Source organism: Patagioenas fasciata, chromosome 1 (assembly GCF_037038585.1).
Source record: "Patagioenas fasciata isolate bPatFas1 chromosome 1, bPatFas1.hap1, whole genome shotgun sequence".
In the NCBI taxonomy this organism is placed as follows: Eukaryota; Metazoa; Chordata; class Aves; order Columbiformes; family Columbidae; genus Patagioenas; species Patagioenas fasciata.
Window position 1 is genome coordinate 133869287 of NC_092520.1, and position 18912 is coordinate 133888198.

At 43.8% G+C, this 18912-nt stretch overlaps 2 protein-coding genes across 4 annotated transcripts in view; one reads left to right on the forward strand and one right to left on the reverse strand.

Annotated features, from left to right (window-relative positions):
* Window positions 1-191: 191 nt before the first annotated feature.
* On the reverse strand, window positions 192-9546 carry LOC136107108 (aldo-keto reductase family 1 member B1-like). 2 transcript variants are annotated; one of them, XM_065847926.2, is made up of 10 exons: window positions 9462-9546; window positions 8431-8598; window positions 7035-7151; window positions 5673-5750; window positions 4920-5042; window positions 4338-4438; window positions 4095-4176; window positions 3495-3578; window positions 2652-2734; window positions 192-1912 (listed from the first exon to the last, which is right to left on the reverse strand). In XM_065847926.2, exons 2-10 carry the CDS (start codon window positions 8566-8568, stop codon window positions 1870-1872), a joined length of 849 nt encoding a protein of 282 aa, XP_065703998.1. In that variant the 5' UTR covers window positions 8569-8598; window positions 9462-9546; the 3' UTR covers window positions 192-1869. The 2 variants fall into 2 exon arrangements, with proteins under 2 accessions (XP_065703998.1, XP_065703989.1); XM_065847917.2 differs by lacking the exon at window positions 9462-9546 and adding an exon at window positions 9135-9285.
* Window positions 9354-18912, forward strand: part of BPGM (bisphosphoglycerate mutase) — a 49095-nt gene continuing 39536 nt past the window's right edge. Inside the window, exons 1-3 of one of the 2 annotated variants that reach the window (XM_065847949.2) lie at window positions 9354-9440; window positions 18172-18251; window positions 18772-18834. The gene's annotated coding sequence lies outside the window, so the exon portion shown is untranslated. The remainder of the gene's footprint in view (window positions 9441-18171; window positions 18252-18771; window positions 18835-18912) is intronic. The other variant, XM_065847959.2, reaches the window with a different exon arrangement.

An 18912-nucleotide genomic window follows, 5' to 3' on the forward strand; every position in this document is an offset into this window, starting at 1 on the left:
GCTACACATGCACAGAACAACAGTTAAATGTGACAATCCCTCATCTACTATGCCTGTGTATCAGTGTGGTCTCACCTGGGAAGGGAAATACAACATTCAAGTCTCACCTGTCTCCATGTCAGGCTCTGGTCAGTGACACAGCACCAACACCTAATACTACACCCAAAATGATGAGGATGCAGGTATCTCCATAATGTTATCCCAGAGTCTTTTATTGCAGATTTTTATAGCTAGATGTCAAATCAGTCCACACTATTACTATATAGCTTTTCAGCCCCTCCATAGGATGTTCTCCTGTCTTTCACATCCATAGCTCATAGAAACACCAAGACTCCTCACACAGTTCTTGTTTGCACTTGCTGTTCAGACATGGTTCATTACATCCAGTTATTCTACTCCTCATCAAGGCAAAAATCTAACTCCTGTGACTTGGCCTTTCTGTTATTTGTCAAACATATTTCATACATGCACTCATACTTACAAACAATAGTATACAATGGAAGTAGCTCAAACTTGTGTAAGTGTATTCTCTTGTTGCACATTACATTATAGTACAAGCTACTATGGCACAAGCAGTAAGTCAGTCAGAATTGGGTCCTAATACTATTAATCCTTACAACAGCAGTTTTTTGTTAATCATCTTGTTCTCAAGGAAGTTTCCAGCCCACCCAATTGCTCAAGATACAAACCAAACTTTATATGCTTTTGTCAGACCCTACTGCTTGATCTGGTGTGGATGTTATAGATCAGAATGCAGTAGTTGTACTGCAGAGGCCCTGTGTCCACCAGAACAAGGCCCATTGCACTTAAGGACCTCTGAAGTACCAGTCTGTTCCAACACCTCATAGCTATTCCAGCACTGCCCAGTAACCTCACCTGCATCCTCCATCACAAGAGACAGGCTTTGTCAGGGAAAAAGCTTTACTCAGTTACAATTAACTGAGACCTGTCCTAGTTACCATTACCAACCAAATCAGCCCACAGTGATATCACTGTACAGCTTTCCAGCTAGTTGCAAGTGTTTGGCTCCTGTTGTTTGTTGATCCACAGTCCATACTAAGGCTTGTCATACTCAACTGTTCTTGTCAGCATTGCTCTGTCAACTAAAGCTTACTATATCAAGTTATTCAGCTTTTGAAGAAGACAAGATCTTGATGCTCCTATAACATAAAACTGAATGTGGAAAATGGTTTCCAATGATGCTGTTGATGCAAGTAGCTTGGTTTGTCATTTTTTCACATTAGACTAGAATTTACAAACCAGCAGTAATCTAAGCATTTTTAATAGGAATAAAATTGCGTATTAATCTGTCCAGTTTCAGCCTGTAAAAGCATACAACTGAAATAAGGCCCAGTACAAGTAGGTGTGCATCGGTAGGTCTGGACATTTCTCCCATTTTTTAATTCTTTCCAAGAAAGCTTTGGACTGTGCTCTACAGAAGTTGATTGTTGTTTCTTATCTTCAGGCAGTGATTATGTAGTTAATTCTTTCAGGATGGATCTTTCTTCTGTGCTCACATACCACTACCCTGCAGCCTTAAGTAGTGTCAATGCAAGACAGAAGGTTAAAAAAAAGAACAAAATCAGTTGCTAGTTCATTCTTTGTGTTTTCTGCTTTGCTATTTCAACCATGCAGAGACACTCATCTACTGAGTAGATAATTATTGTAGACCATATTTTGTTCTTTAGAACAATTTTACCATTTCCTTCCACCAAAGAAGAAAAACTCAGACAAAGGCCCTGAATACATATACTATGCCTTTGCCAGCAGGAGAGATACAGTGTGAAATCAACATAGTGGACAACTCTAGGCAACGATGGAAGCTCATTAGACACCACAGGCCTGCAAGAGGGCAGGATAAATCTGTCTTCAGTATTCTGCATTGAAAGGGTACTCCTTGTGATTTTTGCACCTGAAGGAAATCAAAGAGGAAAGGTTACTCTCAAGGCTGAAATAAATGCTATATAGAACTACACTGGCTGTATAGAGGAGCCTTCAAGGGAGGTTCTGAATTGTGTAACTGCAGAATGAATAAAAGACGCTTAGTGTAGCAGTGGTACACATGACCAACAAATTCACATATTTTCCCATTATTCCAGTACTGAATAGTTGAGAAACCAAGTTACTTTCTAGATAAAGATTTAAGGTTAACACTGCTTACAGAGAAAATCTGTCGCCTTTCAGCCAAGACTTTGTCTGGCTATAAGCTTCCAAGGCACACATCTGCAAGCAGTTGTTCTTCATACTGCACTTCAGATGGTCACTCCCTCCCCCAACTTCCTATGTAAAAACTGACATTAGTTTATAATAGGTTTTTTCTTCCTGTGAGTTATAAGTTTAAAACTGCCCAATGCTCATTTCTCCAATATGGAGATAGACAACATTATCAACTAGAACCCTCCTTTTGGAATTCCAGGCACACAAAGTTTCCTGGAGAAAGGATTCCCAATGAGCACATAACATGACTTATCCTTTAGTCAAAAAGTGAAAAATATAACTCCACTAAGATGTTAAATAACAGATGCTTCATCCCTCAAATGATTTCAGATTTCAAAAATATACCAAATTTAAAAAGCTATACCAGTACTTGTGAGATTAGAATATGGATTATTGAAAATATCAGAGTTTGAAAGAAACAAACTGTCACTTACATGATCATTCCACAGATCCTCCAGTTTCTGTTTAAGCTGAGAAGGGCTGACATCTCCTCTTTAGTCAATTCAAAGTCAAATATCTAAGAAGAAAAACAGCTAGAAATCACCTCTTTGAACAAATCAAATCAGAAGCAAGATTCAGAAGATTAAAGAACAAGTTCACATCAAAAAGAGTGGTAGTTAGAAATGATGCCTTCATAAAACAGGGAAAGGAAAACAAGTCTCTTTGGATTTTCAAGACTATTGAAGAGGGAAGTAACAAGAGATCACAGTTGCAGTTACATATGCCAACTGTTCAAACGTGTCTGGTGAATACCAAAGTGTTGCAGAATGCCTCTTTTTGTGGAAGATGCATTTCTCTCCAATTCCAAAGGAACACCTGGAAGGCTTCCATATTTCAATAAATCTATCTATGTTATTCCTGAAGTCTTGATGTCCAGTATCAGGAAAAAAAACACAACACCCGAGTTAACAGTCAGAGGATCACTGTGGTTTACTGACACCAGGATTCTTCCCTTAACATTGCTTACCCTGTATTTTGAGGAATGCTACTGCACTTGAACTCCAAGGAAGCCCTGCCTGCCACTTCATCCACAAGTCACAGGAGACACTATGTAAGGTAACTGATAACTTTATCATCATACTGTTACCAAGAGCTCTCTCTCTCTTCTCCAACTGTAGTTTTCAGTTGTAGCCACAGCTTCCAGACAGAGAGGAAAAAGCCCAGTCCTCTTGCCTGAGGAGGACTTGGGAAGGGTGAGAAAGGATCACTGCTTGCTCTGCAGGGGGAGGCCATGCCAACCCCGAAGGGCAGCACCCAGGTCACTTGTAATCACTCACCTTGAAGTTCTCCACAATATGCTGTGGTGTGACAGACTTGGGAATTGCAATCACATTTCTTTGGATGTGGAAGCGAAGGAGAACCTGCAGGAACAGACAACTAAGTCAGAGAGAGGACATCTCCTGCTCTGTATGAAGCAGAGCCTGTTCCAACAGCTTTTCTCCCTAAACTATACCTGCTTCTGCATAGCTGCATTTCAAATAATTCCTGTCCCTGTGGCCTATGTAGCACTTCCTGGAGGGCAAAGAGGGAATGAGTGGAGGTCCACATGGAAGGCCTCCTTTCCCATTCAGTTTTGAGACAGTCCCTTTTCTTCCCACCTGGGCTTTCAGCAGTCCATGGAAGGCTTCCATTCTCTCCAAGAGGACTTGAGATGGGAAATGATATCTGAAGATGGGTCAAGAATCTTTCTGGATGTGGGCCAAAGAGCTCGTTCAAGTATATATTGCAGGCCATACAGATGACAACCTGCATTGCTACTTAACTCCACAAAAAAGAGCACCACGGGGAACACTGATAGCAGCTGCACTCTGTTCAGGTTCAGTTTGCTAAATAGCTGTGTTACAGTAAGCAGTACCCACTATCTGGCAACTATATACCTGTGCTGGTGTTTTGTTGTGCTTGGCTGCAATCTCTTTGATCTTGGGGTCATCCAGAAGGCAAGGCTCCTCTGGCTTAACCCTATACAAAGACAAAAAGGAAAAGAATGGCAAAAAACCAAATCTCTGCAGAAAGATTCTATCTATTAAAAAAAAAAATGTATAAGTATGGACACACACCTGCACCCATTCAATTAGTCTGAATTCCTCAAACGTAAACCACACTAGCCCATTTGAAATTACCTGTCAGGACGCCCAAGGGGGCAATAGGCTGTCACAGTGATCCCTTTGGATTGGCAATAGCCGATAAGCTTTTCCTGGGAAAGGTATGGATGACACTCGATCTGCCAACACAGGAATAGAGACTGTGTAGAACTACTATAGTGTTCCCATGCTCTAGAGGTATTTTTCTGAATCTTAATTTCTTAATTACAGGCTGACTTAATCCTTTCCTGCAAGTGGTCTGTCTGACAATACTGTAATTCTATAGGGCATCAACTTTTATATTGATTTCTTATGTGCTCTTTGTATTTTGTTCTGACAGGCTTTATAAACAGCATTGATTACAGTCAGAATTATAGCTTGTCTGTTGATTCTTTTACCTCTAATGTTTCATAGGGAAATACTCCAGAATTTGTAAACAGTAGTTCAACAAGGTGAGACAAAATATTCTGGACCTTTTTGTATGAAGAAATATCCACAGAGTAGGATTTAGAGTACATGCTGTGTCTGTGTAGTTCTCCCTTTTTCCAACTCCTTATTCAACTGTAACCAGATCGTTATGATCCCCGAAAACTATCCATCTGCAGCCACTTAGCAGCTTACCTGATTATTTGCAGGCTTGTACTTCAGTCCTGGCTTGTTCAAGAGTCTTTGAATCTGCTCACAATTAAAGTTGGAGATGCCAATGGCTTTTACCAGACCAGCATCCACCAGCTCTTCCATGGCCTAACACAAAGGGGAGGAAGGTTCATATCCAGTGTACAAGACATGACCTGAATACATTCATCATGATGCGGCTTGTTTCCCTTCCTAGGAAGGGCATAACTGTTTTGTCTTGCCAGGTTTTTAATTCTGATACTGGTGGTATCTGTGCTATGTCTTCTATCACACCAATGCCCAAAATCATGTTGAGACTGAAGTTCACTGAGTTACACAAGGAAAAGGCAACTCTGACTCTACTGTTGTAACAGCACGGGAGGGCTATGACCTAGGAGGATGGCAGGATCACAACTTCAGTGTCTATTTCTGCAAATCTGTTTGAGCAGTTAAACTGCATGAGAACTGTGGTGAAGAAAAATTGTACAGTTATGGTCAAGTAAATAACATTTTCTAACCTCAGTCTGGTCTGCAGCTCCATTTAAACTGATGGTGCAGCTCAGTGACTTGATATGTTAATACACAGTGAACAGGAAAAATAGGTTGAACAATCATGCACATTTGTAAAATTTAACCACATACTTCTGTGAATTCTTTGCAACTAATTCTGCATATATGCATGAGCCATTCTGTGACTGCTGAAGCTAACACCATTGCTGAGGACAGAAGATATGATTCTCCCCCTGTGGCTGAACTCACCTCCCATGTATGTAGAATATCAGTGTTGCTGGGTATTGACATGCCTTTGTCATCTGTGGGAAACAGCTCCTCTCCTGCCTGTCAGTGAGAAAGAAAATGCTTGAAAAGCTGTTGAGAAGTTCACTTAATACCACCAGAGCTCACAACTATGATAGCTTAAACTTCTAGTGCAGGCAAGAACACTAACTCTTGTCTACATTCCATCATTCCTTCCTGAGGAGCAGGAGGAATTTAAGGCATTTTTGCCAGTGACCATTCCCATAAAGACAGGTTTTTCTGCTGGACACCTCAAGGTGTCAAACAGACTCAAACAACCACAGGGAAACAAACCACTCAAAACTACAGCCTCCAGTCTCATACATGTTCAGTTCATGGATCATTCTTTTTTGCCCACCTAGAACCATTTTCTTCTTTTTCCAGAAGGGTATCAGGGGACTTAGTTACCAGGAACATGTAGCTCTGGTCTATGCAACACCAGATCTGCTGAAAAGATGTCTATGCACTATGACCATTCCTCCATGACAAAACTCAGTATAAAGCTGCTAATACTAGGATAATTAGAAGAGCCTTTGTGTACAAATTAAGAAAAGACATCAAGACTGAATTGTGTTTAACAGTCATTTGCTACTCTCACCATGAGACAGTTTTGTTTCTCACAGCTTTGTTAATATAAAACTAAAATAGAACATTAAATAAATGGGAGCAGCTCAAAAACAACAGGGAGGATGGAGACTGATCAGATTGTAGCAGGAAGGAAAGGCTAAGACTAGAAATAGTTAAACTGAGACATTGGCTCCTTCACTAATCTGTAACAGAGTTCAGGCCCCTCCAAAGTTTCACCTTTTGAATTCCTGTCTCAGTGGAACAATATTAAGTGTACTACAGGCAAGGTCAGCTCAAACTAGACTGTATTAAGGACTTGGTGATTAGAGAGAGAAATGGAAAACAGCGGTATTTTCTCTTGCTCTGTGATTCTGAGACACACAGAAAAAGATTTCTGACAGGCACCAAAGTGCAGCCCTCCTCCCAGCAATCAGTAATTTCCAGATGAGCATATACTGATTCACAAGAGAAAGGGAGAACAGCCTATGTTATGCTTGCAGCTGGGAGACCTGCCCCTTAGTTTTCAGACCATCATTCCCAGGATCAAAGGGGCATGTCAGCAGCAGTCTCAGGGGCAGAGATCAACAGCCTGGCTCACATGGCCAGAGTAAAGCTGAACAAGCAGCACCTGAGCAGCAGAGGTGCACGCAAGAGACATGATTGTATTCCCCAGCCAGAGCAACTGTTAGGCTGTAAAACCACATAGCTTGAAAGGAGCATTTAAAAGAAACAAAGCCAAGGGCATTGTTGTTACTGTACCTTGAGGCCAAAAGGCCAGTGCATGAGGTAGAGATCCAGGTAATCCAGCTTCAGATCAGCAAGAGTCTTCTGGCATGCCCCCTTCACCAGAGGTTTTTCAAAAAATGTGCACCACAGCTAGAGACAAAAAGCCAAGGCACACTGTGACCTCCCAGGTTAAAGTTCTCAGATGCTCACCTGCACAGGACAGAAACACTTTATATTCTTTGGGAGGCAATGGGGAATGAGGCCATTCTAGTGCTCTTCAGATGGGGCTTGCTCTGGGATGGGACTGGCCCATAGCACTGAAGGCAGTATATGCAGTGGTAGCACAGGTATTTGAGCAAGATCCTAACAAAGTTCTCTGGTTCCATTACTTGAAACATCATTTGTGCTACGCCTTTTTACACAGGGTCTGCCTTTGCAATCAGTTGGTTTTAAATGAAGACAGTATCTGTCATTCCTGACTGTGCATGAAATTCACACATTAAATTTAATAAGCAAAGCCAAGGAAATACAAAAGTGTGACAAAGAAGTGGCTGGCATCAACCTTCACCAAGGTAAGTAGTAACTTTAGAATCCAGCTTAATAACTCATTTTTCTTAATAAGCAAGAGAAAGAAAACGCACCAACCACATATTCCTCTGGACAGGGGCTGAGCAGATTACACTGTCCCAAGGTGCTCAGAACCTCATCTTGCTCACACAATGGAAAAAAAAACCCTTTGGCAGGACTGTGAGCCCAACTGCTGGAAGAAGCACCAGCCACTGCCAGGATCATCTCCTCTGCTGTGCTTTAGCAGTCAGTGAGGTGCTGTTACAAAACAGGTTCTGCTTCTGTATCAGTCCATGACACCAAGTGATCTCTAACCTCTTTATCACCAGTTTCTACCTTGGTGGTGCCACCTGGCCCACTGCCTTTTTCTGCAGCCCTTCTGCAGCAATTGGTCTACAAGTATGAGGTGCAGGACTAGGTTCTTCCTCATCCATCCCCCAGCATCTCCATGTCTGCTTACCAGAGTGTCAGACCACAGCAGGCCTGTGGTGGTGAAGCACTTAGTAGATTTTTTTTTTAAGGGGTTTGAGGGATGGGAAATCCCCCAAATATATTTCTTTCAGTGTTATCAGATTGGCTGGGGAAAAAAAGCTGCCACCAGATAGTTAATGTAAGGGTGATTCTTCTCCCTGCTCAAGGAACTTACTCATCCCAGGCAAAGGTTGCAACTACCAGGGGACAGGAAAGAATCAAACTGTAGCACTGTGCTAACGAAGTGAAACAATAAAATAGCATCAGGAGCAAGCTCAATTTCATTACAAATCTCTTCAATGCTACAGCATAAAAGTACATTAGTTTCCTGCTGTATAAGTATCACAAGTAAAGCTGGTGTGTCCATGACCCAAGAACATCTGATTCTTACCTTACTGACAATAAAGAGGTCCTCTCGTTTCACAACGCCTTCCTTGATTTTCTGCTGGATCCCTTCCCCAATTTCCTTCTCATTCTGGTACACATAGGCACAGTCAAAGTGGCGGTAGCCAGCATCAATGGCTGCCATCACTGCAGCCTCCACCTTATCTGGGGGGGACTGAAGGGAAAAGGGTATATTGTGTTTCAGTTCGGAATTCTCACATGTTGCTCCTCAGGCGGCTTGAGGGTAGATAAACACACAAAAGGGCTTTAAGAGGAGCTTTTTCCATAAAGGTCTGTACGTATCTCAAGCAGTGGCTCCCAATTTAAAGCCTCCAGCCTTTCCAGTCAGCCCACTCCAGGGACGGCTGTGCAGGGATGAGGCCTCAACACCACGACCGATGTTCAGAGCCGGGCCACGGCCTCCTCACTTCCCCACGCCGCTTCGCAAAGCAGCCCCCGCGGGTACTCAGCCGCAGCCCAGGTCTCGGCGACCCGCGTCCCTGGGCAGAGCCCTCCAGCGCTGCGGGAGCTCGGGCCGCTGCGAGGGGCCAGCGGGCAAGGACGGACTCCCAGTGCCAAAAGCCGCAGCGGCACCGCCGTGCCCAGCGGGGAACCCCAGTGGCGGCCCGGTCGGGATGTCGGTGGTGCCGGCACGGCTGCGCCACCTCCAGGAACAAGGGACCGCCGTAGTGGCGCCGCTGCCGCGGATACCTTCCACGTGCCCAGCCCCAGGAGAGGCACTCTAGCCGCGGACCCCAGCCTCACGTAGGTCGCCATGGCTCCACACAGGAACGCCCCTCCGGCCGAGCGCTTTAATAGCGGTCGGGTCCGCCCCAGGGCCACCAGCAAAGCTCCTCCCCGGGGTAACGCCCCTACACGCCCCGGCGGATGGTATCACTCGGCCTTCACCTACTTAGCAGCCAATCACCGCTCAGATGCTGCCCTGATGGCAACGCCTCCTAACCAACAGCAAAGCGGGACAACCAATGTGGGGGGGGGTCCCAGCCGGTTGCTATGGTAAGGTACGGGGAGAGGTACCTGCGTGTGGGGGGTGTGCGGGAGAACCCCGCTCAGCGCCCCCTCCCGCTCGCCTTGGGCTGCTTGGACATTTCTGCGGGAGTAGCGTTTCGCACGGGAGCCGGCTGGGGTCAGCGGGGCCCGGCCGCTGCGGCCCGGCGCAGGGCATGCGCTGTGCGGGGCGGCAGAAAGCGTGAGCCGGGGGCCCACGGCAGAGCCGGGCGGTGACGGCCGTGCCGGGACCCAGCGGGCCTCACACCGACCCCTCCAGGGAAGGACAGCCCCGGCCGAGACGGGCCTTCTGCTGAGGCTCCGCTCGTGTGGGCTCATGTGAGACCTGAGGACAGTTAAACATCGCGGAGGTGGTGACACCACCCGGCTGCGCCGTGTGGTCCTCTCCTCCCGCTGAAGATCCTCATCAAAAGATAAGGGCGGCTGTGCCCCGATCCGGCTTGTGCAGGGTTCAGCTCCTGCAGTGCCCTGTCCCCCGTGCCATGTGTTGTTCATTCGTATCTGGCAGCATGCTATTGTAGTTTGCCCCACTGGTTACCAGATGGAACCTGTTTCTTTTAGTGGCACTTCTACCCATGATTTGTCATGGGTAAAGCTGTGGGCTTGTCCTAAGATGAGTCAGTGAACAGGAGTCCCGAGGTAGGGGATGAGACAGGCCTTGCTCTCAGCTCATGGAGCTGCTTCCTCGCCAATGGCCGTGTCGCTGTGGGCTGTGAGCTGCGGCAGAGGATGGGCTGAGCCCTTTGGTTTGGGGCACTGCGTCCCCACGACAATGATGGTTGGCCTGGGCTGGTCCCTGGAGCCTTGCAATGCTGAGTACTATTGAAGTGAGATGGCTAGAGAAACCTTGACCAGACTGGCTGGTGAGAATGGGGAGCACCCTGTTCCCCCTCTGTAGTTGGAACAAATGTAGCTTTCCCTTTGGTTAAGTGAGCTTATGAGTAATTTAGAAAATAATTACTAAAAACATTTTAAATATTGGGAGATAGTGGTTTTACTATGCTCTCAAAGCTGCAAAACAGCAGTGAGTTGTCAGCGAATGTCACCATGATGGCATTGTCTCTCTGTCTTTAGAGAGGTGCAGACCATATTTCAGAATAAAATGTACAAGTGTAGAAATAAATGGTAGGTGACCTTTAGTTTCGCATTTGAAACCAATTTGGAAATTTTGGAGAGTCAAAATTTTCTGTACTGATGAGATAGTCACAGGGCAGTGAAAAAAAGCTGATTTAACAGCAGGATCCTGTAAATACTCCGTAATGGTATGCTAGGGCTGCTTGGTAGGCTTTGCTCTTTGCTTATACTTGGAGAACTGATTCAGGTACAAGCAAGAATTTGGAGTATGTATAATGGTGCATTTTTCTCTGGATGCCTCTTCCACAGCAGATGTCAAGGCCCTTTTTGCTTCCTTTAAGTGAAGGCAGACAAGAGAATTAGTTTTTCTCTTTACTCTTCCTCATGTTTTGTGTCAGTGCCATCAGCTGTCCTCAGGAGGATGTGGCATTTCAATTGAATCATATAACAGTTATACAACTCAGGGCTTATCTTTCATACTTTTTGGGCATTCCTTCTTCATAAATCTGCTCTGAGTGTCCTCAGATTCTTGGGGTCTGGTTTGTTGTTTACAGAAGACAATGAAAAGTGCAGAATGACACATTTTGCCTTGGTTGCAATGTATTTTCTCAACTGAGTCTAAGGACGAGCTGAAGTGCCAGTTTGCTCTCTTTTGTATTCCCAAGGCATTCAAGCTTGTGGTGCTGTGCTGGCAATTTATTAGTGTTAGCAGTGACACATTCAGAAATTGTGGTGAGTGGGTTTCAAGTCCTGGTGTAGGAACTGCCAGAATCAGTCAAGTTTTGTACTGGAGAAGCATCAAGGTGAACTGGTGCCAACAGAGAGACGTGCTTCGCTGTTGGAACGATAAAGGACTCAGCACTCCGATTCAATGTGAATCACGCCAAAGCCATTTATTACAGAAACATGTCTCCTTATATATGCAACTATTCTCTAATCACGAATCCACGCTCCAAGCATGGATTCCCTAAATGAGTATCATGGGCAGTCCACACGCTGGAGCCCCACCGATGATAGGTCCGACGACTCACGCCATGCTGAGGTCCTGTTAATGAAGAAACGCCCCTCTTTCTCACAGCAGATTCTGTTCTCAGCTTCTCAAAGTGGCCTTGAGATTCCTTTGGGCCTGACTAATTCAACAACATATCTCCTTCTAACGAAACCCCTTCACAATTCCCCCTTTTTGTTCTTGAACTAGTCAGGCCCCTTAAACAGCATGCTTTGAAATACACTGCAACATAGGACACGTGATTAACAACATAATTACAATTACATATAATGTAGCTAAACCTTACTTAATAAGATTAAACAACTATCTGCTTATACTCAAACCTTCATATCATATATAAAACCTTAATTCTACTTATGACAACCTTACCAACGCACTATTTTAGAATAGTCAGACAACTTAAAACAATATATTCTCTTAAATTCTTAAAAGATCTATAACTGCGCAGTTTATAGAGTAACGTACTTAATACCATCAGCATATGCTAATTATTGACTTAATATCTTAAAACTTATATTAACCTATTCATATGCTAATTATTGAATTAATATCTTAAAACTTATATTAACCTATTTAAAAGATCTATAGCTTAATCTTAACATCTCTTTTAAAACCTTACCAGTTGCTAAATTAGGTTACCATGGTAGAAATATCTTATACTTTTACCTTATCTATGCATAGATTATCTAATTGTAATATCACCCTTTTGGAACTCTTACTATCTGTTCAAATTAGCATTCTCTATGGAAGGTACCTTATCTGTTTACTAATAAGCTTTTAGACCACTGGGTCTAAGAGCATCTATAACACTGAATAAGAATTCATGGTTTACATTTGAGACAATTCTCACAACTTATCTCCCTCCTGTCCTTCTGCATCTGTTGAATCTTTGTTGTCTTTATTCAGCCATGGCTTGATCCATTTCGCAGGAATCCATTTTGATCCTTGGTCTGTAATGACACAAGCATAACCCTTTCCCCAAGTTATTAATTGGAAAGGACCCTCCCATTCACCAGTAACTCCATTGCATATTTTGACCTGACACTGATTTTCTCTAAGGTCTGTCAAGTGTCCTTTTAAGCTTGTTCCATGACGAATCATAGGTGGAATGTCGAACCCTTGCGGAAGGCGTAAAAAGTTCAAGACATATAATGCTTTGCTTAGTCTGTCATGTGGAGTAGTACAGTCAGTTCCCCCTTTTTGTTTGTCAAGCTGATGCTTGAGAGTTCGATTCATCCTTTCTACCAAGGCCTGACCAGTAGGAGAATTTGGTATCCCTGTAATGTGCTTAACACCCCACAACTGAAAAAAGGTGGCAGTAGCTTTGGCGATATAACCAGGTGCGTTGTCTGTCTTGACCTGTGCAGGAACTCCCAAAGCTGCAAAAGCAGAACGTAAATGTCGTTGCACATGTGAACTAGTTTCACCAGTCTGAGCAGTGGCCCATATGGCGAAAGAATATGTATCAATAGACATATGCACATACTTCAGCCTACCAAATTCAGGGACATGTGTGACGTCCATTTGCCACAATTCCAAGGCTCCTAATCCTCTTGGATTGACTCCTGCACCCAGCCCTACTGAGATGCGCTGACAATCTGCACAACTTTTAACAATACCTCGGGCTTCACTTTCGGACAATGAAAATTGCCGCTGTAAGACCTGAGCAGACTGATGGAGGAAACTATGAGAGTGTACTGCTTGCCCAAACCTATCTACTGGAGGTGGAACCCAGGCAGGAGATACAAGAAAATCAGCTCGGCGGTTTCCTTCAGCTAAATCGCCTTGAATTGTCAGATGACTACGGATATGTGTTATGAAGTATCAGTGTTGTCTCTCTTCTACCAACAACCATAGTTACTTGAACAAAGACATCAGTTGTGCATCCTGAACCTCTTTGAGCAATGATCTTTCAATGCGAGCTACCACACCTACCACATACAAAGAATCACAAACAATATTCACTGGGCTATGAGGAAATCTGATAAACACTTCTATTACAGCCCTGAGTTCCAAATGCTGAGTTGATCCTTTCAGGTCAGTTAGTATCACATTGTGCCATTTTCCATCTGTTTTCCATGTAATTGCTGCTTTCTGCATTTTACCCCCTGCGTCAGTGAACACTGTGGGTCCTTTAACAGGAAATTCTGAGAGAAGAGGGGGACCCTCCTCCATTGATCCCATATTCAAAACTGACATTAACTTGTGTGGAGGGGAAAATGTCTTAATTAAAGCTTGAGAATCTAATAACGCAATCTGAAAAGGTAAGGAGTTCTGCAAAGCCCACTGTAAATATTCTGAAACGAGGGGAACAATGATATATGCAGGCTCAGCCCCTGAAATTTCGACTATTCTCTGCCTACCTTTCATTATAAGCTGAGCAAAGACCTCAACCCTGGTTGTAATGGTTCGTTTGAGTCGAAAATGCAAAAACACCCACTCTAAGATCTTTAACAGCTCCTTACCAGTTGTCCATTGCATTATGAGAGCAAAAGGATAGTTAGTATTGTTTACAATTAGTAGTCCGATTACATAATCTGGGTTCCACCTATGGCTGAAAGCTTTTACAAGTTTGGACATAATCTTTTTCAGAGCAGCATCCGCCTCAGCAGTAAGCGTTCTAGGAGAGCTAATGTCACTATCCCCTTTTAGCAGTTTTACAATTGGAGCTAAATCCTCATTAGTGATCCCACAAATGCTCCGGACCCAATTCAGATCACCCACTAGTTTCTGCACATCATTTAAGGGTTGAATGACAGGCTGACATACTATTTTCTGAGGTTTCACTGTGGACTGAGAAATTTCCCAAACAAGATATTTCCATGCTGGTTGAATTTGTATCTTTTCTGGAGCAATTTGCAATCCTCTATGCTGCAATGTATCAGATACTTCATTTATCAACAAATCAGTCGAAAAAGTTTCCCCAGCTATTAATATGTCATCCATGTAGTGGTAAATCACTAACTCAGGATGAGATTTTCTGATTGATTGCAAGGCCCAAGCTACATAAATTTGACACATAGTTGGGGAATTTTTCATTCTCTGTGGCAAAACTACCCATTGATACCTTTTTGCAGGTTCAGCCTTATTTACAGAATTTATGGAAAATGCAAAACGTTTACAGTCATCAGGATGCAAAGCAATGGTGAAAAAACAATCTTTCAAGTCAATTATTAAGATCTGCCAATTTTCTGGAATCATAACAGGGGATGGTAATCCCGGCTGTAATGCTCCCATGTCTTCCATGGTATCATTAATTTTTCGAAGATCATGTAACAACCTCCATTTGTTTGATTTTTTCTGAATAGTAAACACAGGAGTATTCCAGGGACTTGTAGACGGCTCTAAATGCCCTTTTTCAAGCTGTTCCTGTACTAGCTCTTCAACATGGGCGAGTTTTTCTTTACTGAGTGGCCATTGATTTACCCATACTGGATCATCATTTTTCCACTGTAATTTAAGTACTGGTCGCCCATCATCAATGGCCGCTTCTAGAAATGCTGTTGTTTTGTCACCAGAGTTGCTCCTAGTTGTCCTAACACATCCCGTCCTAATAGAGAAACAGGGATAGACATCACATTCATGCAGTAAAGAACTAAATTACTCATGTTCTTCTGTATTATCACAAAATGCACATTTTGAGTCAACGGAATCTCATGATTTAACAAACTGTGAACTTATCGTACCATGTAACAAAGATCTACCAAAATTGCAACATTCTTAAACAGATACCCACAAAGAAAACAGGTTAATAAGGAAAGCATCTTGCAGACTTTAACAAGTTTTCTGACCTGTGTGTTATCAGTTAAGTCTCTCTCAGCTTGTTGAAGTTCAAATCGCCCTGCCTGTAAAACTGTCTGAAAAGATTTAATGATTTCTTGTCCGAGTGCTTTTCTATGTTTTAAAGCACCTCCCAATACCGATTTTTTAGGAACACAACTGAAAACAATCATTCCTGACCCCATCTTGCAAGTAAAAACCTTGGGGGGGGGGGGAGGCGGGGGGGAAGCACAGGGCTGCTTGCAGCCTGAGTGGGAAGAGCAGGCAGAAGGTTTTATGGCGCACTTAAAAACAACTAGTGAAACAATTAACTCACATTCCTGACAAGCTGCTTGATTTTCAGAGACGGTACACAGGAACACATAATATGTACTGTAAAACTCGCAAATAACATGCTGATAGCAAACATTAGCATTTTCTACTGCTAATTTCAACACCAGTGCTTCCTTAACTTCTAAGTTTTCAATCTGCTTATTGATGGTCTCTTGAAGGTGGTCAATAAATTGCATGTAATTCTCATTGGGACCCTGATTGACAGTTGCAAATGATTTGGCTGCTTTGTTGGTTTCAGGCACCTCTCTCATAGCTAGATATTGCTGACTGTTGGATTCACTCGCTAATAGCTGATCTGATCTTTCACACAGTTCTTTTGCCCAGTTCTTATCCGGCAGCTCCTTCTGTTCTCTTGTAGGAGTTAGAAGGATAGAAAGCGGTGAAGGCGGACACAAATCAGTAAAAGAATTGATATCACACTTATTTACGACTTTAGCATTCTCAACTTTCACCAGTCCTTTTGACAAATTATCTGACTCCAGTTCTTTGGACTTCTTGGTCTCTCCAGGGTCGTGTGATGGTACAGGAGGCCATCCACTCGGTAATTTTCCTCCCTCCGCCCCAGACTGTTGTATCATTGGGGGTGCCGAAGGCACAACAGGGGATGGAGTAAGGAGGGTATCGAAAACATGAACTGGGTAAGCTTCACAGTTATTTTTAGAGTTCTTATCAGGCTGTAACACTGCAAAAATTCCAGTAACCGCAGCCCGCTCAGCCTTAAATTCTTTTAAGGTGGAAATTATAAGCTTCCATGTAGTCGCTAATGATTTAGCTTCTTTATCTCCGTCGCTAACCTTATCCCATAATTTCTGCCCAATATCATCCCAAAATTCAATTTTAAAAGCTTTCTCAGCTTCTGTCGGGTAGCCGTTAGTTCTACAACAAACCAACAGTCTACGTATGTTACTTTCTTCATATTTAAGTCCTCTCATAGAGAGAATATGCAGGAGGATTTTAACTATAGCTTTTTCCTCAGAGGATATATTCTGCCCCATAACTTCACTCTTCCCTCCTCCTGCTCCCAGCCGCTCACCTTTCCCGGGGCCTTCTTCAACAAAATTTATCCGCGGAACGTCCGTACGTCTCCGCCCGGCTCTCAGTCCAGCTGAGCCGCCTCCGGCTGGGCCGCTCCAGGCCTTTCCCCGACCTTAGTGAGACGCCGTTCGGAGTATCACGTCGGGGTCACCATTTGTTGGAACGATAAAGGACTCAGCACTCCGATTCAATGTGAATCACGCCAAAGCCATTTATTACAGAAACATGTCTCCTTATATATGCAACTATTCTCTAATCACGAATCCACGCTCCAAGCATGGATTCGCTAAATGAGTATCATGGGCAGTCCACACGCTGGAGCCCCACCGATGATAGGTCTGACGACTCACGCCATGCTGAGGCCCTGTTAATGAAGAAACGCCCCTCTTTCTCACAGCAGATTCTGTTCTCAGCTTCTCAAAGTGGCCTTGAGATTCCTTTGGGCCTGACTAATTCAACAACATATCTCCTTCTAACGAAACCCCTTCACACTTCGCAAGTCTGTGCAAGCTGGCAAAGCCCAGCTGTTTGGCCAGTAAGATGGGGCCTCCTATAAGAAAGGACAGAACCCCCTGAAGTGTTTGTTTTCCTCCTTTTTGTGGTTGAGACGGACAAACGACATAGACCAAGTTCTTCCAGGATGAAAGTAGTAGATGCCATTTACTGCCACAAGTACATTTTTATACAGTTTTACCAATTCATGTGTCTCTTCATTATTGGTTACAAGTTATAGCAGTAACATCTCATTGGCTAATTTTGCTATCATCAATGTTACTCTTCTACTCCCTTCTCTCTCATGGGTACATCCTTAACATCTCCCGATACTCCTTTACTCCCATCTTTCTCACGAGTAGGCCTTAATATCTTCAAGGCTAATTTCTGTTCCCATGCCCTCCGTCAGGGAATCCACGGATCCACCGTTGTCCCCCACACCTCCTGAGCATTTCTTTTTGAGGAAAGGTTTCAAAGCCTTGTGTTCCTGTGGCAGGGACCTGGGTAGAGTGTGTGATGGCAGATAATGAAGCTTAGTGGACAGCACAGCTGAGAAATGCAATTTGTCCTTTCTCTCATTTTCTCTTGAGATTTTTGTGTTGCTTCCTCTGCAAACTTGTGTTCTCCTGCAAAGCTGGGTTCTTGGTTTTCCCCAGTGGTTTTTGGAATGCAAGATGGCTTGGTCTTTTAAGAGAGGATTTTGTGCAGAAGCTTTGCATTTTGCTTTGCTGTTTGCAGCTGTTGGTATGAGACTTTCCCTGGATCATGCCAAGACATGGCAGCTCTCAGTTGTTTCTCTCTCCTGCAGGTGTGGCTGAGGCTGTCAGATGATGGCAGGGACTTTGGGAAAGAATTATACTGAAACAGGATGTTTATCTTGTTAAATAGTATACATCTGTTCAACTTCCAGATGATTGTTAAGGCAGGAATGAAAACAGGAAGACAGAGATTTAATCCAATTCTAAGACCTTGGCCTCTTTCTTGCATTGGTTTCAGATCAAGCCAGGAGCATACTCTGAGGTCCCGCCATCTTCTCTGTGCCTTCTGAAGAGTTTTGTTGAAGACTTTAGTCTCTGGTAATTCTGGTATTTGGCTATTAATCTGATGAGTTGGCAAAACCATGTATTTAAAGTGAAACTGAAACTATGAGCACGTACCCCCAATTCACTGTGGCAGATCCAGGTGAATTTGCCCACCCTAAGCAGGCAGCTCCTGTCTTCTCATCCCTGGCACGTGGGCCTGATTTAGCAAGATGTTGTGCCTAACCCTCTCTGTTGTCTCCTTTCTTTTAGTACATTTTTGTCTGTGCCCTGAGGTGAGAGAAGAGACCCTTCAAGTGGGTGCAGGAGAAACCTTTGGTGTGGGTGGCATGGGGCAATAAGTACTGCCAAGGAGCATTTGCATGGATTTGTGTGACTGTCCCCACAGTGGTGGCTCTGCTGTGAGTTAAAGCAAGTGTTCAAGCAGAAGCTTTCCAAGGGAAGGGAAAGAGGGTGGTTGTGAAGGGTGGTAGAACTTCCCTAAATCTTTGGGTCCCATGCCACAGTAAATGTTGTACCCTTACTGGGTTCAGTAACATGATGTATTTTTCCACAGGACAGATATCTCACCTCTGCCTGGAGATTGCTGAGGGCTTTATGGGCTGCTTCCTTCAGGAAGGTGGGAAACACATGGTCTTGAGCTGTATCTTTGTGAATCGAAAGTGGAAATTTTGGAGAGAAGGTCTTAAGGTGCTGG